Genomic DNA, 24898 nt, shown 5'->3' with positions numbered 1-24898 from the left:
TGTTGTTTGAGAATCTACATATATATTTTTGCAGCCATTCTGTGAAATAAATCTTCAAGTTGGGACTTATTTACAGTGGCTGCCACTGATATTTAATAATTATTTTTGATAATTAGAAAGTAAATCTTCGAATTAAATATTTGCATTTAACTACCTTCCCAAAATCTCTCCGCATTAACTATACGATTAGTTACTAAAGTAAAACTTCTAAAATAATTAATATGATTTAAACACTACAAAATTATCATTTTTGATATTGCTTTTTTTCATGATTATAACAATTCGATTATAAGCCGCAAACCATAGAGATATTTGATAGCAATTAATTACTACAAAATTACAAAATATTTAAACAATGATTCATAAACATATCATAAATAAAATCAACATTAATAAAATAAATAAATTTTTTTACGGGACGGGTTGGCGGTACGGGTTTGGCAGGACGTTACTTAATAACAATTGTAAACTATAAAATAAAAATATTTAATAGATAGATACAATTTGCAAATTTTTATATATACTAACTTTAAAAAAAAATTGTGATTAAAATCTAGTACCACAATAAAAACAGGGACTTCGGCTTTTATTAGGAACAGAGTTTCGATGTCTGAGAACCAGGACAGATGTTTCTGCATAATTCATGTACAGTTAAAAACACATCTTGATCGATTCAACATGAAACCAAACACAGACTCCATTCATTATTATTCGCAGAATCTAGAGACCGAAATGAAAAAAAAAAAAACCATTCTTGAGCTCTGTTTGTTCCTAAGACGGTGAAAGCATATCACCAGTCATCTTCTCTGCTTTCTCCCCACGCTCACCTGAAAATGTTTTATCAACATGTACACACGTTTTAAGGCAAGCCAAGATCTGTGTCTTTCTTTTAAAAAGAATATGGCTTTTGAAGTTTTTACCTGTCCTAACTCTTATGACATCTGACACAGGCAAAACTGTATATAACCAAACAAGAAACAATCACAATCTGAGTAATTTCATTTTGCATTTACAATTTGAGGTATCAAACATAAATCTGATTGTGAAAAGAGTAACAAGAAAACTTTTTGTGTTACCAAAAATCTTGCCATCACCAATCTCTCCTGTCCTTGCTCCTTCAATTATTGTGTTGATTACAGATTCCACCTGCAACAAGAAAAAAAAAAGTAATGGCTCAAACTCGAATTTCGCTTATGAAGTATCGATTTTTTTAACCATATACGTACTTGGTCTTTCTTAACAACGATTTCCATCTTAACTTTAGCAACAAATTTGTCTTCCGAGAACTCAGAGCCTGCAAATGCAACAATGTGTATAGAAAAGTCATGAACACATTTTGACAATAAGAAGAATCATCAAACCAATTCTTGAATTCACGGACGTACCACCGTGTCTCTCGGTAGAACCTCCTTGTGCACCAAACCCTCTCACATCAGAAACAGTAACACCTCGAATCCCGATTTTCAGTAAAGCCTATTTATTTATGAAACAGAGAAACTCAAGATTTAGTTTTGGATTTTTCAAAAGTGTAATAATCATCTCTATATACTAAGGAAGTAACAAGTACCATCTACAATAACTATGAGAACCATAAACCCTTCAATTCAAATTCACATTTCAAACACTAGAGAAACGAAGATTTGACCAGTCCTGTCGAGTTCACTGACATTATTTGATTTTCGCATGCATCGATAAGAACTACTACTCTTACTTATTTCTCAAAATTCTGTTTTATAGTATTCAAAATCCACATTTAAAACACTATAGACTCTTCATGGATAACAAGTAATAATGGAAACCTCAAGTGATTAGCAAAGTTCAAATCTTTTCACATATCAAAGTTGAGAACAAGGAAAATCTTACCGATGAAACTTGCTGGATTCTCCATGGTCTTTATCAGTCCAACATTCATACATGAACAGAGAAGAAACAAGCAACATTGTCACAATTATGAGCTTTGATTGGTACATCAAAACAAAAATTAGAAGCTTACCTGACAATTGCTTCCACCTTGTAAAATTTCGAGTCTGGAATATAATCTAACAAAATATGAAAAGAGAAATGCTATGAACACACAAAAGAAACCAAATTGATCGAAAAAAGGATCAGAGACTCATTACTGTTGGCTTACCAGAAGATATTTGGGCACTAACGACAGGTAAAACACGACTGTTATTACTCGGTGACTTTGTGACCAAATCGAGGCAAGATGGTCGGGAATGTCTGAATCCAGAACAAATCGAAATGCAATCAGAGAAAGCAATGTTCTTTCGATCAGAATAGAAACCGAGAGAAGTTATTGAGATGGGTTTCGTCATTGACGCCGCCATGATTCTAGTTTTTTTTTTAACACAACTTTCAGAGTTTCCTCTTTACCAACTGATTTCGACCATCGAAAGCGACGACGAAGGAGGTAATTATTGGAAGTGGAACTTCGAAGTTGACGACGAGTCGGTTTAGCTAATAAAACCGGTTTAGTACAGAAATTGATTTCCGGTTTAGATCGGTTTAGTGAAGTGGCTCTGATGGAATGGAATCGAATCAAGTCTGCTTTAAAGTTACGATTTTTCGATCTCACACTGGTTAAGGTGAAACAAAAATGGCTGAGGAAGAGTTCATATACAGAATCAGTACGGAACAAGAATGGGAAGAGTTTAAGAAGAATGGATCTTCTTATGGTGCAGAGATTGATAAATCAACTTGTTATTATCATCTCAGCAAACTTGATCAGGTCTTTCTCTCTTCCCATAAAGATCTCAACTTTTTCATTTGGGTGATGAAGATTCTCGAAAATTTTCTCATTTTCTTAGGCAATTTGGTTTGAACTTGTGAAAAATCATTACTTTTATGTAGATTTTTACTGCTTTTGTGATGAAATCGATTCTCTGATTTCTAGGTACAATTGACATTGAAGAACTTTTTCGTGGATGTGAAGGAGTATCTTTACCTTCTTCAAGTCGATCCTAAGAAGGTTGACTTTTACCTTTAACTTGAAACATATGTGGATAGAAAATTTATGATCATTTTTGTGTTAGGGATCCTCTAGTTTGGTGAGTGGTTGATTTGGTAAATGTTAGTTTATTGCGTGATTAGCTCCATGTTTAAGTAGAGGAGCAGTTAGCTAAAGTGGGTATGAGTTAGCTAGAGTTGGTTATGTGTGGTTTGTGCTAAAGTTTAGTGTTATTTTGTACACTTGAAAACAAAATGGGTTTCAAACATTTTTCTTACCAAGCTGCAATTGTGGATAAACACAATCTAAGTAGCAGAACCATGATCTTAGGATGGTCATGGACATTGATGTAAAGTTCTTACAAAATTGTCATTTGAATCGTTATGCTACGTTGATGTTTTGGATACATTTTAGTGCTAAGAAGAGATTGACATTTTTGTTTTTGTTTGATGTGCTTTATTTGGCAGCTTGGAGATGGATTAATCTATGAAGCTGTGGATGAAGTAAATAGCTTCCCTCACTTCTATGGTCCAGACAAAACCTTCGTTCCTCTTCCTCTAGATTCTGTCGTCAAAGCTGAGAAGCTAACATTCATCAATGGAAATTTCACATGCAGCTTCTTGACTTGATGATTCACTGCTTTAAGTTTAATTGCAATGTCACTCTTTTAATAATGTAATTAAGAAAGTTTTTTTCTTCTTATTCACGAAACAGAACCAAAAAACAAAGTGTATTATTACAATGCAAGATTAAGATCTAAACCATTATCTTTTCTCATCACCTTCTCAACTTCTTCTTCTCCTTCATCATCATCTTCTTCTTCTTCATCATCTTCTTCTTCTTCTTCTTCTTGCTTCTCTTCTTCTTGGTTCTTGGTGGAGATAATCGAATTCGATGGCTTTAGGTTTAAGTCCATACAGTGAGAAAAATCTTCAGCACGGAATACAGGAACAATGCTGTAGTCGGATCTCTTGGTCGGCATCGAAGCAACGTCGCCAGAATCTTGAGTTAAGTATTGTCGTCTTCGTTTCTTAGCATCCTGGTAGTTTTTAATGAGATTGAAGAACATGTCCATCTTCTTGTTCTCCAACTCTTCTTCTTCGTCTTCATCGATCTCGTTGATCCTTTTGTTCTCTGTTTTTTCTTCTTCTTGGTTCATTATCTCTTTTCGATGGTGAAGAAGAAGAAGAAGAAAGTTTTGTTTTTCTTTCTTTTGTTTTTGGAATTTAGGGTTTTTAGGAGAAATGTATATTGAGGGGAGTGGTGAAAGATAATGGTATTAGAAAAGACTAAATTGCCACTTATAACCTCCAATTTATTTTTCTATATCTAGTTTATTTGTATTTCAATTAAAAAATGTGTTCTAGAAAAGAACATATAGTTTTAATTAGATTTCTAAGTGAAACCAAAATCCACAAACCAATACATTATTAAATTCCCTTAAATAAAGAATAAAACCATACATTTTTCAATTTAAATTAATCATATATCAAAGTTAATAACTCTTTACTCCATAATTTCTGTTCATCGTGGAAAACGTGACCAGGGGTAAGAAAGTAAAAAGATTATTCCTAGTCGAATTTCATTGTTTCTTTCTTTGGGTCTTAAAAAAAGACTGACCAACTTAAATTATTGACAAATGTGTTTACTTTTCGTTTTTGTTCACAAGGCTTGTCTAGAAATATTTATTCAACGTAACCATATTGTATGCTATTCTTTGTTATTGGCCGTTGGATTTGTGTCAAATCCGAAGTCGCAAACTTTTATCGAATTTAATGATGGAGACCGAATTGGAAAATGCTCATTCTTGCTTTGAATATTTTAACAATCCAAAACGTGAATGTTGCGCGGAAAGTGAAACAATAAAAGTATTATAAAAAGAAAAGACAAAACGCATTTTCTTTGATAACCAAAAAAAGAAAAACTTTATAACCAGGTCAAAGAAGACATTACTAACTGCAATGAAAATAATTTGATTTCAGTGATTTCACTCAATAACTAATCAGTCATGGGTTTGAATAAAGGCCCAAATCTGTTCTCGCTTGTGTTCTTTGTCAAGATCCTTTGGAATCACGTAACCATTTGTTCTTCACTTGTTCATACTCAACGGAGGTTTGGTGGGTCCTCACTGGGATTCTATCATTAAGATAATCACAGACACATACATCTCTCGATAAAGAATGCTTGTTCTTGACGAGATATGCCTTTCAGCTTGTAGTACATTCACTATGGAAAGAAAGAAACCGCCATAGACATGGAGAAGCATCTATTCTATCATCTCAACTCATCCAAAGAATCGATAAGCAAACTCGAAACATAGTCTCATCCATTAGAGAACAAGGGGACGGGAGATACGACGGTTGTATGGCGAGGTGGTTTTGCTCAAGATAACAAACCCACAATCTGTTTATTTCAATCTCTACTTTCAACATATATATTATATATTAATCAAACGTTGCATCTGATGTAACCAAATTTTTCGAATAAATTTTACATTTTATTCAAACAATAAAAATAAAAGGAGAAATGAAGTTTAAAAGCCCTTAAGTTACTAAATCCAAAAGCGTTTGATTTTTGGAATTTTAGATCTTGGATATTTTTAATTAAGTTTGTATAGTTTTTCAAATAAATCCATTAAGTTAAAAACTTTATACAAAAATAACTCTCTTATTCATCCACTAATCAAATCACGGTGATCCACACCTCCCTGAAAGACCACTTAACAACGATGTCGAAGGATTCGATTTGAGACACGAGATCAAAGGTACAGAGAACTCATCCGTGATCCCATACGCATTCCAACAGAACGGACCCACAACAATATCTTCTTTTGAAGGTAACAATTCGATATTCGAAAGTGTTAAGTTTGTGCACGGGACATTGTTGCTGCATCCAAAATGCATTGGGGGACTACGAATATCGTATGTGCCTTTTATACTTTGATATACTATATCATTCACAAAAACCGCTGATGTTTTGTTAGCACAACTTTTAGTCGTGCAATAGTATTGATCGATGATTATCGGATTCCGGACAGTATCTACATGGATATTGTCAAACGTTACACCCGAAACGGACCCTGATCCACCTTGCCATGTCTTGATTCGTACTCCATTTTCGGAAAATTTTATGAACGAGTCTCTAACCGTAACGTTGGAGACACACGCATGTGAGTTTTTTTCTCCCAAACTTCCAATGCTACAAATCACAAGATTATGTTAATACCGAATATATTACGAAATGTTAAAAACTAAATCATAAACCATGAGTCGTTTTTTACCTAATTCCATGCCCTCCTGGTCCACAAGTGATATTTCGTATATCGATATCGTATGCTCCGGGTCCTATGGAGACACAATCATCTCCTAGCAAAAAATTTCAAGAATCTTGAGTTTGTTTACACTCTAATTAAATACATTCAAAATGGACTCCTTATCATATATCTTGAATGAATCTTGTTTTTTTTTTCTTTTAAATTATGTCGAAAATGTAAAATACTTGTTTAAATAAGTTCAAACCAAATATGTATGTCTCATTTTTCATTAACGAATCACTAGCTTGTGCGAAAGTTTATCTACATCATCAAAATATTTGAATATGTTAATAAAATCCAAGTTTTGTTAATGAACATGCATGTTCGATGCATGTTCGAAGTTGTGCCTTTTTTTCCATTGCAATTTAACTTCCATTTGTTATGTAATGTATATAGACAATTATTAGACGTGTATGTCGAATGTATACCGTTGGAGATAACGGAGTTGTAAATCTCAACGGAGTTGGAGTTCTCAATGTGGATACCGTCGGTGTTGGGACTAGCCGGCGGAGATATGATTCGAAGGGAGTTGATGTGAACTACGTGACATCCATCTAATTTGAGGTGAACCTGAGGGCTGTTTTTTATACTTAGGCCTTTCACAATTACATTCGAGCTCATGAAGAACCTTAAAGCCTAACCTCACCAAAACCATTGAACATTATTCAACATTAAATATGAATAATAAGGGTAAGAAACATATAATCTTTTAAATGTTTGGTTTTACTTACGGCGGGGCTTTCACATGGACCAGCAAGTTTAGTTTTGTTGACATTCTGCTTGAACATATTATCATAATATTACATAGTAAATATTTTGATTTCAAATAGTCATATGACTTATATAAACCACACATTACATTATCGAATCTTTCACTTTTTAGATTATGATTAATTTGAAAATGTGTACTAGCTAGTGAGTATTTAATTACCTGATGAGGTTTGCAGGGAAGATCCCACCAATTTTGTCCACGACCGTCGATAACTCCGGCGCCTTGTAGAGCCATTCCGTTGATTCTATAAAAGGCGAGCCATTGTCTTTTGTTTAAACTGCTTGGCCACGACTTTGGTCCATCCCGTGGCACGATGGTCCCATCAACCTTTATTGTTTTTAAAAAAAAATCAATAGCAAATAAACCATTAGACCCAATTATCCAAAAGTTTGATATTCATGTAGAAATTAAATAAGTTTATTAGTAACTGGTACTTGGAAGTATTGGTAAGAGCGACAAGGACCAGTGAAAATAGTGGAACGGATCATGAAAGTGAAACCGTAAGGCACATGCAAGACGGAGGCAGTATTGTTTTTGTTGTTGCTACAAGCTGAATCCCAAGCTGTCTTGAACGACACAGTGTCATCTGCGACACCATTACCGACCGCACCGTATTTCCTCACGTCGTAAACTACTTCGTGGTCGAGATCTTGGGACCGAGATGGAGATTTCGACGGGTCGTTAGGGTTTGGAGAGGGAGAAGGAGGCTGAGACGCTTGATGATGTAGCCTTGCTTCAGTTCCATAGGATAAGAGAGAAAATGTTATAATGAGAATTAATGTAGTGATACATAGAATCGGATCACGAGAAAGTTTCAACATTTTGAGTTTAGGTTTTTTTTTTTTTTTTTCTTCTTCTATGATGGGATGGTTCTTCTTTCTCTTCTCAAGGCTTTTTAAAATTATTGACTTATTGTAGCTGAAGTATACATGTTTCGTTACATATACAATGTTGATATATAATCTTATTAATTAATTGAAGTCATAGCCAAAAAGAGATTATCTCGTAAATCTTAATTATTTGGACATAATGATGTTAAGACAGCTCAAAGTGCATATGTATTATCTCAAATTCATGGCAAACCCCTTATTTGTTGGAAAATCATTAGCCATAAGCTGAACTGCATATTAGTGATACTATATTGTATAGATTAATGCTCCAATTTAGACATCAGAACATCGTTGGCGACTTCAAAGGTTTGACTTTCTAGAATTCATGTGGTCATATATTCCATTAGAAGATTGTGAAGTTTCCATTTCATGTGCAAATAGTATTGTTTTATGTCAACAACTTTTCAGTTTTAGGAATAATTTTACAGATAGACGCACAGTTTATGGCTTTATGCTATGCTATAGTTGATGTTTTGCGAGTTTAAATGATCAAAATACACAAATTAAAAAACCATTTTTAGAAAAAACAAATGTAATGTTTCTAAGTTCTAACCCATTATAATGTCATTTTCACACAAAGAGGTGATTTTTTCTCCAACCATGCTGTTTTATAGATTTTGTGTAATTTCTCAATTATATAACTAAGAGAATCAAAGTTTGACTGATTAGTTGGTGGGTTGAGCCAGGCCCATGCAGTACTGCAGCGCATGGGGGACTCGTGAAAGCCTAGATAGCAAGCTATCTTAACGGGCTTTCTCCCTTAAAAAATAGAGTTAATATCGTGTGGGCCGATGGCCCACATATCAGATATTAAACTGATAAGAACAGATACTACACTTGATCTTAGCCAAAAGGCCGAGAAAGGTATGAGTTAACCAAAGGGCTCAGCTTCTTACTACTAAACTTATGACCAACGCTCTCTATCTTGTCCATGTGGGACTTTTTACGCATCTGTGAGCAAACGCGGACAAATCAATAAGACATTAGACATGGTTTCAACCTTTGTCATGGGTTTAGCCATCTGGTACTTGTGGGCTCTAAATTACAGATATATTTGTTTCTAAAAAATTAAGTGAAAAATGAATGATTTGGTAAAATATCTCAAGGGATATGCATGTTTATTTTCCGGCCAACAGAGATAAACTCAAGAGTCTTTAGTCGAAGACTGAGATATTGTGACTATAATAAACTTTTTCTTTGCATGACATGAACACTCTATAAAAAATCAATATGGTAACAGTCACAAGTTGTGACTCACAACAATGATTCTCTGTGCAAACTCCTGTAAGAACAATGTGATAATGTGTGTCGTGGATAAGTTTTGCTGTTGTGTTGTTTAACTAAGTGGTCTTTGTGCTTTTTGCTATCTCTGCAAATTGCTCCAAACTGTTCTTGATCAATCCTTGCATTAGCGGTTGAAGCGCCTGAAGAAAGCAAATATGAAATGTTACCAGAAGATAGGATTTGAGACATTTAGTTGTGTTGAATCACTCTCTAAAATCATCAAGTATTGATACAGTTTTCACATGTTGAATAAAGAATGCTTGCTTACTGCTGCAAATGGTATAAGTAGCAGTGGAACTTCATATGCAAAGGTTAGCTGCAAACAAAGCAAAGAACTCAGAAAAATCATTGGAAAGTCGAAAACCGATGATATGAACAATGGAAACTTACTTCTACGTCACATGATGAAGGTCCTAGCGGGAAAAACCGGACAGTGCCCCTGTAAAAATAGCAAGACGTTAACATCAAGAATCAAGAGATGAATTTTGAGACTCAGAACGTATTGATTCGTTTCAGTTCTATTACTTGTTAGGAAGCCCTTCAAGAGAAATCCAGTGTATTTTTTGGTTTGGGAGAGGCTGCAGGAAACAAAATCTAGAAAACAATTACGAGAGATCCAAAAAGAGAGTATTAAAGCTGTTTAACATGTTCTTGATATCAAGGCATATATACCAAAACTATTGAAGTCATAACAAAAGATTCTTAAAGATCCATACATAAGAATGAATGGAGCTACTTATAAACAGTTCAATTGTTCATGATACTTGCCTGCAAGTTCTTAGCAAGCCAAGCGTACTCAAGATTCTGACCAAATGCTTTATATTTCAAGGTCCATCGAGATAAATCGGGTTTGTCCTTCAATACCTGCAGAACTAAACCGTAATATAAAAAAACAAAATCCAATGCTGAACATCATTTGCCAACAGAAAGAGTGATCATATGAACAAACATCATTACCTTAACGGATGAAATAAATGTCATCCATTTAGGAATTGATTCTCGTTCCGAGTAGAGTCCATAAGCAACTGATACAGGCACTTCTACCTTCATCTTTACTCTGAAATTCTCCACAAAAATAAAGATTCAAACACTTACACAAACCTTCTTGACTCCAAAAAGCCAAATAAAATTCATAGCTTGATTATGACCAAAAAAATCAAAAAAAAAATCATAGCTTGAATTTGAACAGCATTGTCAAGAAATGACATGAAGAGTTAAAACCATCAAATTTGACTATCTAAAGCTAACGTTGATAAAAGTATTGAACTTGAATCTCCAGAGCAATCATAAGTAAATAAAAATCAGATCCTTTACCTCTCAGGATTCTGCAATTTCGAAAAATCTCCAAGGAAAAATTCATAGTTCTTAAAAATGCCAAATTACATGAAAACAACAAAAAATCCTCAGTCAGAGAGAGTCAAAGAGCAGAGGGGAAGATCGAATCGCTTACTTGCATTCTTGCCACTCCATGAGAGTATCAAATCTCCTGAAGACTGAAGATTTAAAGGATCTATTTGTTGAAATCAAAGGAGAGAATCTAGAAGCAAGGGTCAAAGGCTTCATCGGAGAAGAAGAAGAAGGAAACAATCTCGAACTGGGTTTAGCAAAGTTGCTCCGGGAATGAAATGTCCGATTACCAAATCCGGTGACTAAGTCTTTAGGGTTATTTACAGAGAGAATTGCCGTTGCAGACATCTTCTTCTTTCTTCGTCGTCGTTTGTGTTTTCTGTGTGATATCTGTTTTTCCGGCGGAAGAAAATGTAAAGACTTATGGCGTTAAAGAGTATGTAAGGAGGAGAAGAAACATGCTTCTTTGTTTTTTTGGAAATGCCACGTGTCATTTTTCAAATGGTTGCTTAGATTGATTCGATTTTAAACTTAAATGGGCTCTTAATGGGCCAAAAAAAGCCCTTTTTAGGACCCGTTGAAGACCTCCGTCTCCTTTGTCTCAAGAGCAAAACTCTGGCTGAGAGAATGGAGGCGAAAAGTAGCAATCGATGCAGTTTCTGGCTTCCGAAGAAGAAAAGATCATGCGCGAATACTCGAATCGAGAGTTCTATGTAAGTGAAAGAGTAAAGTTTCGTTTTTTTCTTCTGTTCAAATTAGTGAGGAGCTAATTTTTCAAAGTTATCAAACAGGTTTTGTGGAAACCATAGCCAGAGATTGGAAGGTCAATGGATTCCATGCCCTATTGATCCTTCTCAGTGAGTCAAATACTTTGTTTTTTTTTTCAAAGGTTATAGTTTGCAATTTTTCTGCTATTGTAGCAACTGTTTGATTCGAATTTTGTTAGCTCTGTGTTGCAGGAGAATCTCGAATGGCATGTAAAGAGATGTCCTTTACTTAAACAAACTGTAGAATTGTCTGGTCAACGATTTTATCAGAAGGGTATTAATGCTGGGAACGACGAAGAAGAAGAAAAGATGGGATCTTGTTCTCTTGTTACTTCAGAGATGAAGAGAAATCTGCTCTATAGTATGAGTGTTTCTAAGTTTCATCAGCTTATTAAGAAAATTGAGGATGTTCATGGCGGTATTTGTAAAGATATCGAAGATTCGTATTTGTCACCTGAAGCTTGTAACATATGGTTTAATAAGGAGATAGATAGGTAAATCATAAATGGTTAGAATAGTTTGGAGCTTTGGTTCTTGGGTATGGATAGGGCGAGGAGAAGTTTCGGGACTGATACATATTGTTTGGCAGGAAATTACCATTTCAAGAGAAACATGTTTTGCAGCAAGGTTCAATTCTTGGTAACTTGGAAGAGATTGGTGTATTGAAGAGGTGCAACATAAATGTGGAATGTTGCGAAAGCGATCTGGAAGAGAAAGACGATAATACTGCGCCAGCGGTTGTTGAATTTGGCGCTGGGAGAGGATACTTAACACAGATGCTAGCAGATTGCTATGGGATCAAAAAAGTGTATCTAGTTGAGAGGAAATCTTACAAGCTTAAGGTTGGTTAAGCTTGCTAGTTTGTGTTCATTCTGTTATTTTTAGTAATCTATCTTGTTTTTCAGTCCACATTTGTTTTATCGCATATAGGCTGATAGGTCATTGAGGCAAAAGGAGAGCTTAGTATTAGAGCGTATGAGAATCGATAGTAAGGTTCCCGTAAATCTAGTACCTTTTCTTGTTTACTTGTTCCAGGTTATGTATTAATGATGGAAAAAACCTTGTGTGTTTTCAGTTGAGGATTTGAACCTTAACGCGGTTGAATCTTTGCACGGTGTTCCTTATGTGGCCGTAGGGAAACATCTCTGTGGTCCTGCAACAGGTCACTACATGCTTATGTCTTTGCTCCTTCACTATTAGATTTCCACTTCATTTATAGCATCTGGTTTTGCTAATTGATGTTCATTCTTATGTGTCGATAATAGATTTGAGCTTAAGATGTTGTTTATCCAGACAAGATGGTGAAAGCCCAGTACTTAGAGGTCTCGCTATTGCGACTTGTTGCCATCATCTTTCCCAATGGAAAAGCTACATAAGTAAACTCACAGTCACTGTGACTTCTTTGATCTATCAGATTATTATATAACTTCTCTATTTAATCAAGAATATGGTTATGTGTCTCTCAGATAAAGAATATATCCTTAGCCTGGGGATTTCCAAGGACGAGTTCCATATCATGACTTCGTTCACTAGCTGGGCAGTAGATGATGATCACGGTTCCAAGCTTCCCGGTGTTGATGACATTGACCTTCTTGATTCAAAGTAACATTTTCTTGGATTTAAAGATGATAAAGAAGTTACTGCATATAAGTTGTTTCATATTTGATTGTTCTTCTGATGCAGTGCAAAGGAGGAGGAAGAAGGAGAAGTAAGAGATGCTTCTTTGATCAGCGTGGAGGAAGTTGTGAAGAAAATGAAACCCATGGAAAGAGCTGTTTTAGGATTCAAATGCAAACAGATCATCGATGCAGGGAGGATGAAGTGGGTTAAGAAACATGGATTAAATTCAAAGCTAGTGAAGTATATCCCGGCAAGCATCTCGCCGGAAAATACTTTACTGATCGCCGGAAAACCCAATCCTTCTATTGCTTGATGTTGTATTCTTGTTGGTTATTTAATACTTGGTTGGTGAAAACTAGAAGAGATATTACACATGGTGTATACGACAGCGATTTTGCTTGTTAAGTCACAACTTCATTAGCTCATTCTCTGTCTTTGGTCAAATCCACTGTTTAGTATTCAAAACCAATTTTCTCACATTCTATTACACATACATGAATCTCTTCTGCGTCGATTTTCCACGTAATTAACGATAAAAGATCCTATGAAGACTGCAACGTCATTACACACGCACGTACGGATCAGTTTTGTTCCGTTCACACTTCACACTCAGTCAAATAGTCAAACACCTCCACAACCTTCTATAAATACTCGAATCACTTACCACCAACAATTCATCAAAAACTCGACAATGGAAACTCCCAAAGGCACTATCATTTTCACCACCGTCGGTCGAACTCACTACGGCTTCGACGTCTTCTCTCTCAACATAGCCACCTCCGTCGAACGCCGTTTAACAGACGGCGTTTCCGTGAACTTCAACGCTCAATTCGTCAACGATAAAAGCGATGATGTCGTCTTTGTTTCGGAAAGAAACGGATCCGCCAGGATTTACAAAACCCGATCCGGAATTTCTAAGCCCGAGCAGATTCCCGGAGCTCCAGAGAGCTACTTCCACGACCGTCCTATCATCACTCAAAACAACAGACTCTATTTCATCTCTGCTCACGAGCAACCTGATCGTTATTTCAAGAATTGGTCTGCGCTTTACACCGTGGAGCTCAACAGCGCAAAGAGAGAAGTTACACGTGTCACTCCACCAGACACCGCCGACTTTAGTCCGGCGGTTTCTCAATCTGGAGATTTCTTAGCCGTTGCTTCTTATGGAACTCGCTCTTGGGGTGGTGAGTTTCACGAGATCAACACTGATATTACTGTTTTCAAAGCATCAAAACCAGAGACAAGAGTGGTTATCTGCGAGCGTGGTGGATGGCCGACTTGGTCCGGCGATTCAACTGTTTTCTTCCACCACCAAGCAGACGACGGTTGGTGGAGCATCTTCCGGGTAGATATACCGGAGAATTTCACGGAATATACCGATTTCCCAATCACACCAATCCGAGTCACTCCATCTGGACTCCATTGCTTCACTCCTGCAGCTTTCCGCGACGGGAAACGAATCGCCTTAGCAACTCGCCGTCGCGGCGTCAACCACCGTCACATCGAGATTTACGACCTTGAAAACACAACGTTTCAGCCGGTGACTGAGTCACTCAATCCGAGTTTCCACCATTACAACCCTTTCGTGTCTCCAGACTCCGAGTTCCTCGGCTACCACCGATTCAGAGGCGAGTCAACTCAAGGCGAGTCAATCGTACCTAACATCGAATCCATCGTTTCACCAATCAAAACCCTCCGATTACTAAGAATCAACGGATCGTTTCCATCATCATCTCCCAACGGTGATCTAATCGCATTGAACTCCGATTTCGACATCAACGGTGGAATCAAAGTATCTAAATCCGACGGTTCAAAACGATGGACGTTGATCAAAGACCGTACAGCTTTCTACAATTCATGGAGTCCAACAGAGCGTCATGTAATCTACACATCTCTAGGTCCAATCTTCTCTCCGGCGAGAATCGCGGTTCAGATAGCTCGAATCAAGTTCGATCCATCAGATCTCACCGCTGATAAAGAAGATCTTCCATGTGATGTGAAGATTCTCACTCTAGAGAACACTGGGAATAACGCTTTTCCGTCTTGCTCTCCGGACGGTAAATCAATCGTGTTCCGATCTGGTAGATCAGGTCATAAAAATCTCTACATTGTAGACGCCGTTAACGGAGAATCTAACGGCGGTGGAATACGACGGTTAACGGATGGGCCATGGATTGACACTATGCCTTGCTGGTCTCCGAAAGGAGATCTCATCGGATTCTCATCTAATCGTCATAATCCAGAGAACACGGCCGTGTTCGGTGCTTACGTGGTGAGACCTGACGGTACTGGTTTGAGGAGGATTCAAATTTCGGGACCGGAAGGGTCTGAGGAAGCGGCGAGGGAGAGAGTTAATCATGTGAGTTTCAATAAAGATGGTGATTGGCTTGTTTTCGCGGCGAATTTGAGCGGAGTAACGGCGGAGCCGGTGACGATGCCGAATCAGTTTCAGCCTTATGGGGATTTGTACGTTGTGAAATTAGACGGAACGGGATTGAGGAGGCTGACGTGGAATGGGTATGAAGATGGGACTCCTACGTGGCATACTGCTGATGAATTGGATTTGAGTCAGTTGAATTTGAACGGTCAAGATGGTGACAAGCTTGAAGGTCAGTTTGAGGAGCCGTTGTGGATTTCTTGCGATATCTGAATGCGATTTCTCCTTTTCTTATAAAAGACTGTCATATTTATGTAATCTCGCTTTTTTTATTTCAATAAAACAAACAAAAATAAATGCATTTAGCATTATATAAGTACACGTGTCATTGAATAACAACAAAGCGGGGATAGCTCAGTTGGGAGAGCGTCAGACTGAAGATCTGAAGGTCGCGTGTTCGATCCACGCTCACCGCATTACTTTTTTTGTTTGTCTAACTTTTTAGTATTGGGCCCTTTCTCTACGCTCTCTTTCCTGCTCAATTATTTGATTTTGTACATAAAAAGCATTAAGCCCATTAACATGCGACTAAAAGCCCATATATGAAGCCCAAATGTTCGAGGCTCGTTGACTCACTTGGAAAGTTTGACTACTATTGCAAAGTTTTGTGTTGCCTCTAAACTTTGAACTCAAGTCGGAGTCGGAGCCGCACTGTCGTAGCAAAGCTATGGCGGAAGAAAACAGCCGCCGGAAGTGGAACCCTCACGCCGGTCCATATCTAGGAGAAGTCTCTTCTCTAGCTTTCCTCAATCTTCCTCAACATGTTTCTTCAATTCCTTATCTTCTCGCCGGTGAGCTCTCACGATAAATCTTTGTTTTTCAAATTTTTGTTGGAGTTTTTGATGTAATTAGGGGTTAATTTATTCAAATAGGTTCCGGTTCGGAGATTCTGCTTTACGATTTGAGTTCCGGGGAATTGATTCGATCGTTTCAAGTGTTTGAGGGAGTTCGCGTCCATGGAACTGTTTGTAGCAAAAGCTTTGTTCATTCGGCGGAAAGATATACGTATAAACTTGTAATATTTGGAGAGAAGAAAGTGAAGATCTTTTCATTGATTGTTGAATTAGCTTCGAGCTCTGGTGAAATCTCCGTGAATTTGGAAAATTTTGAATCTTTGCCTAGGCTTAGCAATTGGGTCTTCGACGTTTGTTTCTTACAGGTTAAAATCTCTGTTTTTGCATTGTCTGTTTGATTTTATAATGTTCCTTGTTCCTCATGGATTGGGTTTGTTCTTGTGGTAGGACTCTACTGGTTCGTTGGAAGAAGAAGATAAGCTTCTAGCTATTGGTTGTAGTGATAATTCCCTCAGCATTTGGGATGTTAAAGAATCACGCATGGCTTTTGAAATTCAGTCACCAGGTTAGTTTTACTGTACTTGGGGTTTAAGGGGTGTGATGACTCAAGTTAGAGGTTTTGATTTATTAAGTAATTTTTGGTTGCAGAAAGGTGTCTACTGTATACTATGCGGTTATGGGGCGACAGTATTTCGACTCTCCGTATTGCTTCCGGCACTATTTTCAATGAGGTAGGCTAACTTTTATTTCCCTTCATATTTCACCTTAGATCTTTTTCCCGTTATTAGTCTTGCTGCCATTTCGTGATTCTAGTATGGTGTCTAAGATAGCTTATGTAACTTGGACTCGACTGGTTGTTGGCAGATCATTGTTTGGAGGGCAGTTGGCCTTGATGGTGACAATGTCGACCATGGGCATTATTCTGCTTCCCATATGCTTAGACTTACTGGACATGAGGGTTCAATATTTCGCATTGTCTGGTCTTTGGATGGATCAAAAATAGTCTCCGTCTCTGATGATCGTAGGTGAACGTTTGTTTTATGTTTAAGAATTTAAATACTTCACATTTCCCTGATTCCTTTTGTCAATGTATCTAATTGCATAATCTTTTGCTTTTGTAGTGCTAGGATATGGGAAATTGACTCGCAGGAGGTCGTTGGCCCTGTGCTGTTTGGTCACAGTGTTAGGGTTTGGGACTGCTGCATCTCAGATTCTGTATGTACCTCGAAATTCTTTGATTTTTATACAATTTTTTAATGGTCTGTTATCTGTGTTCATTTGAGTATTATGCTACGAGCGTAAAATCATTTAAAATATGTTAATTTCAGCGCTTCTGAGGTGAGAAAACTTATCAGCCAGATTCTGATGAATAGAGATACTGTCACTGTTCTAATTTCTAAGCATAAACGTATAAATCTGTTCTTACATATGATCATATACCATTGATGCGCACATTGAAAATTCAACTTATAGATTATTGAAAGTGGAAGTTTTTCTATTTCAGTTGATTGTCACTGCTGGTGAGGACTGTACATGCCGTGTCTGGGGCGTGGATGGTACCCAGCTGGAAGTGATAAAAGAACATATGTAAGTGGTGACATGGTGTAATTGTCGATCACACTATCCACATCACTCTTTTATGTTATTATTGATAATAAGTTATTGTTTACTATACAGTGGAAGAGGCATATGGAGATGTTTGTATGATCCGAACTCATCCCTTCTTGTTACTGCTGGATTTGACTCTGCAATCAAAGTACATCAATTGCATAATCGTGGGTCTGAAACATCGTTAGATGCTGTAGGAGTGCTTAATTCACCAGATAAATTGGAATATTTTTCAACCTGTCTCCCAAATTCAACGAAGCATACTGGTCTAACGGACAGGTAGTACCGTAATACATGTCCCTTCACAATATGTTAGTGTCTACAAAATCGTTTTTGGTTACTGTATGCCAAATGAATGCATAATTTGGTGATATTGAACATGGATTGCAGTAAAGGCCAAGAAATGTTAGAAAATGCTAAAGAAATCTGTTAATCGGGATTCACTTTTACTGTAAATAGGTGTATGTGGTTTCTTGTGTATAATTGTAAATATGATTGTTTTCCCCTTGCAGCAAGAGTGAGTATGTACGTTGCTTGCAGTTCACACAGGAAGATACCATTTATGTGGCCACAAACCATGGTTGCTTGTACCACGCAAGGTTATTGTCATCTGGAAATGTAAGGTGGACTGAATTAGTTCGCATACCTGAAGAAGGGCCTATTATTACCATGGATGTCATGTCTGGTGGAAAGGTACGCGAGTCTTGTGCATTAGACGATTGGGTTGCTCTTGGAGATGGCAAAGGAAATATGACAATTGTTCGGGTTATTGGTGATATGTATAACCCACATGCTGGCTTGAATCAAAGTTGGAAGGCTAGCCCAGAGAGACAACTTCTAGGGGCATTCTGGTGCAAATCATTAGGCTATAGGTAAATGGATGTTGGACCTGAATAATGATTTATCTGAATAATTTTCTCAGACAATGCATCCAATGTGTGGAATCATTTGGTTGGAATATTTTTGAGATTACAGTTTTCAGTCTCTGGCTTCCAGGTTTGTTTTTTCTTGCAATCCTAGAGGACTCTTGAAGCTATGGAAACTATCCGGTTCTTTAGAATCTGCTGCTGAAACTTATGATGTCTCCCTCTTGGCTGAATTCTCCTCTGGTTTTGGAAAGCGAATAATGTGTGTTGACGCATCAGTAGAGGATGAGGTAATATCCGTTTCAATTATTGTCATGTTTCTGTGTTCTATTGCTTTCTTTATACTCTCTAGTTGATGCATATTAATTTATCACCATGGTCAACTAAATGTGGAGCAAAAGAACACCAATCTTTCTTGGTTAAGCGAAAACTAGGAAATAAATTTTCTTAAGATATCAAGTCTAAAAAGTTTGCAGCCAAGAGTTTTGTGTCTAAGCCTTGTTAAGTTAGTAATTTGCATTGAAAGATTGTTGCTTGTAGGTGATTCTGTGTGGAGATTTACGTGGCAATATCACACTCTTTCCTCTGACAAAGGACATGCTGCACGGAGTTTCTGTTTCTTCAGAATTGAAGATACCATCACTAAAATATTTCAAAGGTGCCCATGGGATTTCAACTGTTTCCAGTCTTTCAGTTGCTAGATTAACTTCGAACAAAGCTGAAATATGCTCGGTATGACTAATTTAACTTACGTTTTTTTTTTAATCTTTTCCTGTTGGTAGTTTTTTTTGTTTTGGAGAATAAATCATGCAATCCTCAGTAGTATTTTCTTGTCACGCTGACAATGACTTTATTGTGTTGATCTTTCTTTTTTTCGCAATCTCATGTTTAGACTGGAGCAGATGGTTGCATATGCTATTTCGAATATGACAGAGAGATGCAGACTTTAGAGTTCATGGGTTTGAAACAACTGAAAGAATTGAACTTAGTTCAATCTGTTTGTCAAGGGGTGCAATTTTCCGAAGACCATCCAAACAATGACTATGCAGCCGGATTTGCGTCAACAGATTTCATACTGTGGAATTTAACAGCTGAAACAAAGGTCCACCCTCGCCTTCTCCTTTTTTCACCTTCTTAATGCGAGCTCTAACGATATTCTGTCAATAGGTTACACAAATCTCATGTGGTGGCTGGCGCCGACCCCATTCCTTTTATCTCGGGGAAATCCCTGAGTGGCAAAACTGTTTTGCATATGTGAAGGTGCATCCTTTGTCTCTCCGTTAAAGTTGTTTAGGAATGTTTGGTCTTTGACTGATTGTCAACCTGCCTCTTTTTTTAGGATGATGTCATTCATATTCATAGACACTGGGTTGGAGGACAGAAGACCAAAGTCTTTCCTCTAAATTTGCATACACAGTTTCATGGCAGAGAATTGCATTCCTTATGCTTCATCTCTACAGATACAAAAGCGGGATTCGATTCTGAAGAAAGTAAAATATCTGATCGGTCTAGTTGGATTGCAACAGGGTGTGAAGATGGATCTGTGAGATTGAGTAGGTAGGTACTAGTCTTATTAAACTTAATTCAGTGATATTTGCTGGCGGTTTAGAAATCATTTTATTTAAATGTCTTAAAGTATTTGGGGTTCGTCTAGGTATGCATCTGAGTTTGGAAATTGGTCAACATCAGAGCTTTTAGGAGAACATGTTGGAGGCTCAGCTGTGAGATCAGTTTGCTGCGTATCAAATATGCACATGATGTCTTCGGACGTACCTAACTTACCAGACATGTGCGATCAAGACTATGCAGTGGATGATTGCGAAAGTCCTCGCTTACTGATTTCTGTTGGAGCCAAGCGTGTTGTAACCTCTTGGCTCCTAAGGAATGGTAGACACAAGAAAAAGGGAGAATCTTGTATTAGTGATAATGGACACAATAGAGCGTCATCGGAAGTGTCTCCAGTGACGTTCCAATGGCTTGCTACTGACATGCCCACCAAATATCGTCCTTGTGGAAAGATCGAGAAATCTCCAAAACTGGAAGGAGTTGAAGAAGATACTTCTGCCAACGTCACAAAGTTAGGATCTAATACGTATAATGAGCGAGAAAACTATGAAGATGACTGGAGATACATGGCTGCCACTGCATTTCTTGTCAAATGTGTTGGTTCTAGGTTAGAGGGACAGCTTTCACTTACTTTGATTGAACCCATCAATGGTAGACAATGTTGAAATCTTTTCTCTTCATCTTTTCAGGCTAACTATCTGTTTTATCGCGGTGGCTTGTTCTGATGCCACCCTTACCTTACGTGCTCTAGTCTTGCCACATAGATTATGGTAACCAGAAGTATTTTATTTGTTTGATGAGTTGCATTTTCACCTTGAGTTTGTGTTTTATTTTGATATACTCTGCGTCTAATTTCAGGTTTGATGTTGCATCCTTGGTTCCTCTAAAATCTCCAGTTTTGTCATTACAACACGCCGTTGTGCCTCTGGATCCCCCTCATGAAGGTTCAGCCATTGATATTAATACTTCTCTATCAGTTGACTTCTTATCAATTCGTTTCCTTTTATGCTAAATGAAATTGTTTTCCTGAAATCTTCTTGTCGTAATAGTTTTGATAACTTTACCTGACAGGTAATACACCATATAGTGATGTTTATCTGCTCATCAGTGGGGCCACAGATGGAAGCATAGGCTTTTGGGATGTAACTAAATGTGTAGAAGCTTTTGTAAAGCAAGTATCTAGCATCCATATTGAGAAGTACATTGATTGTCAGTTACGACCACGGACTGGAAGAGGAAGTCAAGGTGGTAGGAAATGGAAACTGTTAGGCTCCAAAATTTCTAAGAGAGCCCAAGAGAACAGCAACTCAGTTGGTGAAGCTGCAGAAGAAGATCCAGCCTCGTCTTTGGAACTCACAAATGACCATCCTCAGGAAAATGGTAAAAACGAAGATGCAGATTCTCTTCCCGAGACAAGCGAGATAAAGACTTCACATGTTGTGAAGAATGCTCATCAATCTGGAGTTAATTGCCTTCATGTTTCTCGCTCAAACAGTTCTCCGAGTTATGGCAATGGTTTGATGTTCAATGTGATTAGCGGGGGTGATGATCAAGCCCTTCATTGTCTTAGCTTCAACATCCTCAGTAGTAGTAATAATCGAGCCACAATATCTGAAATCATGGATCTAAACCAAACCCCAAGTTACAGAATCATGCTCACAGACCGTGGAGGTATTGCATCAGCTCATAGCTCTGCCATCAAAGGTACTTTACCCCGAAAGCTCTATGTGGAATTCTCAAATCATATAAGTCTCTACTAGGCTGGCTAATCTTCTCTTTCACCATTTCCCTAATGAAAATACTAAAGTCTTGGTTTTGATGCGATGAAGGCGTGTGGATGGACACGAACTGGGTGTTCTCGACAGGTCTTGATCAACGTGTTCGATGTTGGTTTCTCGAAAAAGATGGTAAACTGATCGAGCACGCTCATATAGTCATCAGCGTGCCCGAGCCAGAGGCACTAGATGCTAAAGCCATTGATGAGTAAGTAATATGCACTCATACTTCCATGGTCCATAAAACAAAAACAAAACTTTTATATCTCACATACCAAATCTGTATACTTGATCTATCTGCAGAAACCGATACCAAATAGCTGTTGCGGGACGCGGGATCCAAATGGTTGAATTCTCCGGTTAACAAAAGCTTGGTTCAGAACCCTGTTTTTGATTCCAGTTTTTGAGGTAATTTGTCCTAAGCTACCCTCTGGCTCTGCTAGTATTTATTTACAACAGTGAGACCTGTAATTTTTACCAAACCAATTTTGAGTACTCGGTCAGAGTAAACCGTTTTTGATTCTTGGTTCAGTTTGATCTGAGAACTGAGCTTTTGTCGGTGCTCTACTTTTTTTGTTTTTGGCCGAAGTCGGTGCTCTGCTAAATTCTGGTATGTATCATGTTTCTGAACCCAATTTGATAGTAACGTTATTATTGCTCAAGATTTTGGTTATGGAATTGTGCCAATGTGGGACCTTTATGAGAGAAATATCAACACTTCACATGACCTTATTTAATTCTAATCAACTAATTCGGCTGATTAATAGTAATCAACTTCTTTACAGATTTGATATCATTTGATGTGATCATTAAATTTGTGATACATCCGTCAAAGTTCGATTTATATATATAGTAGATCATATACTATTTCATACATATATAATTGTTTATGAGAATTCGATTTCATTCTACGTTTTTGATAAGATTAATATTGTAACTACAGTATTATGTGACTTTCTTACGAGACGAAAGTTTACTGTTGTTTTTTTGTACTTGTCTCTGTTTTGAATCACTTCTAATAATTGAATCAAGATATTGCCCACTTAATAATCAATCATTTACGTGGTCGGTGACCAGATCTATGATTCTCTTTAAGAAATAAAAAAAAAATCATGTTTATTTCAAATGCATGATCAAGAGAAGGAATAACAAAAAACTCTTCGCATATTCTTCAAAAAATTGTTGGCTGATCAATAAAAGTATTCTTAAATTTGTGTGTTTTAGAATTTAGTTTAAGGATACAAAATCTTCACATCTTTTCACTAATTTTATACACCCAAGAAACACTCATTGATGATATTATTTTAAGATTCACTAACGGTCGACTGTATCGTGCTTCCATACTATATGGTCGCTCTTAATTGAGGTGTCGGTTCAATTGTGATGATTATTATATTCTAACACTACCTAATTATACAAATTCTTAATTTTATTTACAAAATATAAGACACTTGAAGATTTGCATATGGAATAGTAGTCGTGAAATTCAACGTTCTTAATTACTTATTTAAAGTTATCGGATCGGAGACGCCATTTCATGAAACTAACAAATGTCGTAAACTCGTAATAGATATTAGATAGTTCAAGACTGGTAAAAAAAAAAAAAAAATGGAAGTTGAACACAGGTCAAAACTTATATGTACGTGTATTTGTTTTGCATGAGTTTCACATGCATACAAATACAATTTTTTCAACTACCTCCTTCTCATCGCAGTTTCCTCACACGACCTAGAATTTTCGACGATTTTTGGGCTTAAACAATTATTCACTAACACTTAAAGTTGACTGGTAAATCAATTCATTAATTATATTATCCACAAAGCAAGTTGTGAGTTATCCATAAAAACAAATGAAGCATTTATCTTCCAACGGCTCAACTTCCATAAAATTCATGTTCGCAAACCACAAAATCTGTGAAGCACTGTTTATCAAGATGCATACTCACTTACATAATTAATTAGTCGGATAGTTGATTATCCAGCGCTAAATCTAAGTAGGAAAATAAATGTGTTTGCAACAATTATAGTACACGATTTAATCAGCAACATAATTTTTTTGATAAATTCTTGATAAAGTCACTTAATCTTTAACTTTAAACCAACTACGGACTTGCATTCAAAAAAAAAAAAAATTGTTATCCAAATGAAATTAAAATTATCATGGAGGAGTATTTGGTATTTTACAAAGTTAAAACGGAGGAAGACTTTGTATATAATCTCAACTTTTGCTCAAACACAAACTGCACTTTATGTAAACCAGTTTTTTTTGAATAATTTTACATAATATTCAAAAAACAAAAAAAAAACAGAGGAAAATATGATTTTTGTTGGAGACTAAAGTCTTATGAAAAAAGCATCAATTCTAAAAGCTTCCTTTAAATCATGATATAAGTAAAAATTAGAAAATGTAATGTCGTCTTCATTTGATTTTTCTTTACAAAAAAAAACAAATTAGTAACGTTTATCATGCCTTTAACAAAAACACATTGTTCTCCTAAAATAAAGAATGGCTAGGTGCATTACCAACCCCACTACAGCAATACACACGAATCAGCCATTAAGCCGAGCCGAATTAGTCTCACGAAACCTGTACCATTTGTTGAGCTACCGGCACCTCCCGGTTTGTTACATTAATTTTTTCTTTTTGTCAGACATACACTAATTAATTCAGAGATTCGCTCGATTACAAACTTTAATGATAAGTTAGTAGTTTAATCATGGTAGGTTAATTATTGTGGTAATATATAGCGTGATACTTATTGATTTTTCCCTAAATATAGTGTGAAAAGAAAATATGATTGAGTGAGGTAGGTTAAATCTATCGAAATAGTTTAATCAGAGATCCAATGGTCATCATTTTTTCCTCAACAACAAACATAATTATTTATAGGAATGTTTGATAATATGTTC

At 36.8% G+C, this 24898-nt stretch overlaps 8 protein-coding genes, 1 long non-coding RNA gene and 2 other non-coding genes across 17 annotated transcripts; 5 read left to right on the top strand and 6 right to left on the bottom strand.

The window, feature by feature from the left end:
* Positions 1-496: 496 nt before the first annotated feature.
* Positions 497-2520, bottom strand: GLB1 (nitrogen regulatory P-II-like protein). The gene is made up of 8 exons (NM_116421.4): positions 2132-2520; positions 1994-2039; positions 1864-1891; positions 1386-1473; positions 1227-1294; positions 1077-1146; positions 921-956; positions 497-827 (listed from the first exon to the last, which is right to left on the bottom strand). Exons 1-8 carry the CDS (start codon positions 2328-2330, stop codon positions 772-774), a joined length of 591 nt encoding a protein of 196 aa, NP_192099.1. The 5' UTR covers positions 2331-2520; the 3' UTR covers positions 497-771.
* AT4G01897 (dihydroorotate dehydrogenase) lies at positions 2448-3730 on the top strand. Its single transcript, NM_178953.3, has 3 exons — positions 2448-2731; positions 2897-2971; positions 3418-3730. The coding sequence occupies exons 1-3, from the start codon at positions 2600-2602 to the stop codon at positions 3577-3579; spliced, it is 369 nt and encodes a 122-aa protein (NP_849284.1). The 5' UTR covers positions 2448-2599; the 3' UTR covers positions 3580-3730.
* AT4G04005 lies at positions 2949-3340 on the bottom strand. Its single transcript, NR_141768.1, has one exon. It is a non-coding gene; the product is annotated as an other RNA (long non-coding RNA).
* On the bottom strand, positions 3687-4109 carry AT4G01895 (systemic acquired resistance (SAR) regulator protein NIMIN-1-like protein; the record flags this gene model as incomplete). Its single annotated transcript, NM_116420.2, has 1 exon — positions 3687-4109. One exon carries the CDS (start codon positions 4107-4109, stop codon positions 3687-3689), a length of 423 nt encoding a protein of 140 aa, NP_567218.2.
* A 1488-nt stretch (positions 4110-5597) lies between these two features.
* On the bottom strand, positions 5598-7866 carry AT4G01890 (Pectin lyase-like superfamily protein). Its single transcript, NM_001340345.1, has 6 exons — positions 7470-7866; positions 7195-7362; positions 6995-7039; positions 6692-6899; positions 6231-6315; positions 5598-6148 (listed from the first exon to the last, which is right to left on the bottom strand). The coding sequence occupies exons 1-6, from the start codon at positions 7854-7856 to the stop codon at positions 5638-5640; spliced, it is 1404 nt and encodes a 467-aa protein (NP_001319841.1). The 5' UTR covers positions 7857-7866; the 3' UTR covers positions 5598-5637.
* Positions 7867-8599: 733 nt separating this feature from the next.
* Positions 8600-8792, bottom strand: U2.9. Its single transcript, NR_141767.1, has one exon. It is a non-coding gene; the product is annotated as an other RNA (small nuclear RNA).
* A 103-nt stretch (positions 8793-8895) lies between these two features.
* Positions 8896-11018, bottom strand: AT4G01883 (Polyketide cyclase / dehydrase and lipid transport protein). 3 transcript variants are annotated; one of them, NM_001036495.4, is made up of 7 exons: positions 10660-11018; positions 10167-10266; positions 9978-10073; positions 9735-9787; positions 9600-9648; positions 9478-9525; positions 8896-9349 (listed from the first exon to the last, which is right to left on the bottom strand). In NM_001036495.4, exons 1-7 carry the CDS (start codon positions 10902-10904, stop codon positions 9266-9268), a joined length of 675 nt encoding a protein of 224 aa, NP_001031572.1. In that variant the 5' UTR covers positions 10905-11018; the 3' UTR covers positions 8896-9265. The 3 variants fall into 3 exon arrangements, with proteins under 3 accessions (NP_001031572.1, NP_001328563.1, NP_001328564.1); NM_001340344.1 differs by having other exon boundaries at positions 9478-9648; positions 10660-10998; NM_001340343.1 differs by having other exon boundaries at positions 8896-9525; positions 10660-10998.
* A 117-nt stretch (positions 11019-11135) lies between these two features.
* On the top strand, positions 11136-13409 carry AT4G01880 (methyltransferase). Of its 3 annotated transcripts, none has more exons than NM_116418.3 (9): positions 11136-11269; positions 11348-11413; positions 11503-11817; positions 11913-12165; positions 12254-12311; positions 12399-12485; positions 12589-12699; positions 12790-12925; positions 13007-13409. In NM_116418.3, the coding sequence occupies exons 1-9, from the start codon at positions 11184-11186 to the stop codon at positions 13254-13256; spliced, it is 1362 nt and encodes a 453-aa protein (NP_192097.2). In that variant the 5' UTR covers positions 11136-11183; the 3' UTR covers positions 13257-13409. The 3 variants fall into 3 exon arrangements, with proteins under 3 accessions (NP_192097.2, NP_001328566.1, NP_001328565.1); NM_001340341.1 differs by having other exon boundaries at positions 11141-11269; positions 11516-11817; positions 13007-13387; NM_001340342.1 differs by lacking the exon at positions 13007-13409 and having other exon boundaries at positions 12790-13001.
* Positions 13410-13454: 45 nt separating this feature from the next.
* AT4G01870 (tolB protein-like protein) lies at positions 13455-15690 on the top strand. 2 transcript variants are annotated; one of them, NM_001340340.1, is made up of 1 exon: positions 13455-15690. In NM_001340340.1, exon 1 carries the CDS (start codon positions 13488-13490, stop codon positions 15591-15593), a length of 2106 nt encoding a protein of 701 aa, NP_001329613.1. In that variant the 5' UTR covers positions 13455-13487; the 3' UTR covers positions 15594-15690. The 2 variants fall into 2 exon arrangements, with proteins under 2 accessions (NP_001329613.1, NP_192096.1); NM_116417.2 differs by having other exon boundaries at positions 13620-15690.
* A 33-nt stretch (positions 15691-15723) lies between these two features.
* On the top strand, positions 15724-15796 carry AT4G01865. Its single transcript has one exon. It is a non-coding gene; the product is annotated as a tRNA-Phe (tRNA).
* Positions 15797-15978: 182 nt separating this feature from the next.
* AT4G01860 (Transducin family protein / WD-40 repeat family protein) lies at positions 15979-23034 on the top strand. Of its 2 annotated transcripts, NM_116416.4 has the most exons (21): positions 15979-16171; positions 16253-16539; positions 16622-16739; positions 16823-16905; positions 17039-17199; positions 17296-17389; positions 17679-17761; positions 17852-18061; positions 18295-18654; positions 18779-18938; positions 19189-19380; positions 19541-19750; positions 19816-19908; positions 19988-20205; positions 20303-20821; positions 20904-20984; positions 21073-21158; positions 21286-21918; positions 22044-22197; positions 22293-22397; positions 22522-23034. In NM_116416.4, exons 1-20 carry the CDS (start codon positions 16048-16050, stop codon positions 22351-22353), a joined length of 3927 nt encoding a protein of 1308 aa, NP_192095.2. In that variant the 5' UTR covers positions 15979-16047; the 3' UTR covers positions 22354-22397; positions 22522-23034. The 2 variants fall into 2 exon arrangements, with proteins under 2 accessions (NP_192095.2, NP_849536.1); NM_179205.4 differs by having other exon boundaries at positions 22293-22898.
* The last annotated feature ends 1864 nt before the right edge of the window (positions 23035-24898 follow it).

Source organism: Arabidopsis thaliana, chromosome 4, assembly GCF_000001735.4.
Source record: "Arabidopsis thaliana chromosome 4, partial sequence".
Lineage (NCBI taxonomy): Eukaryota > Viridiplantae > Streptophyta > Magnoliopsida > Brassicales > Brassicaceae > Arabidopsis > Arabidopsis thaliana.
The sequence above is the reverse complement of the archived record's forward strand: the minus strand, read 5'-3'. Positions and strand labels throughout refer to the sequence as shown.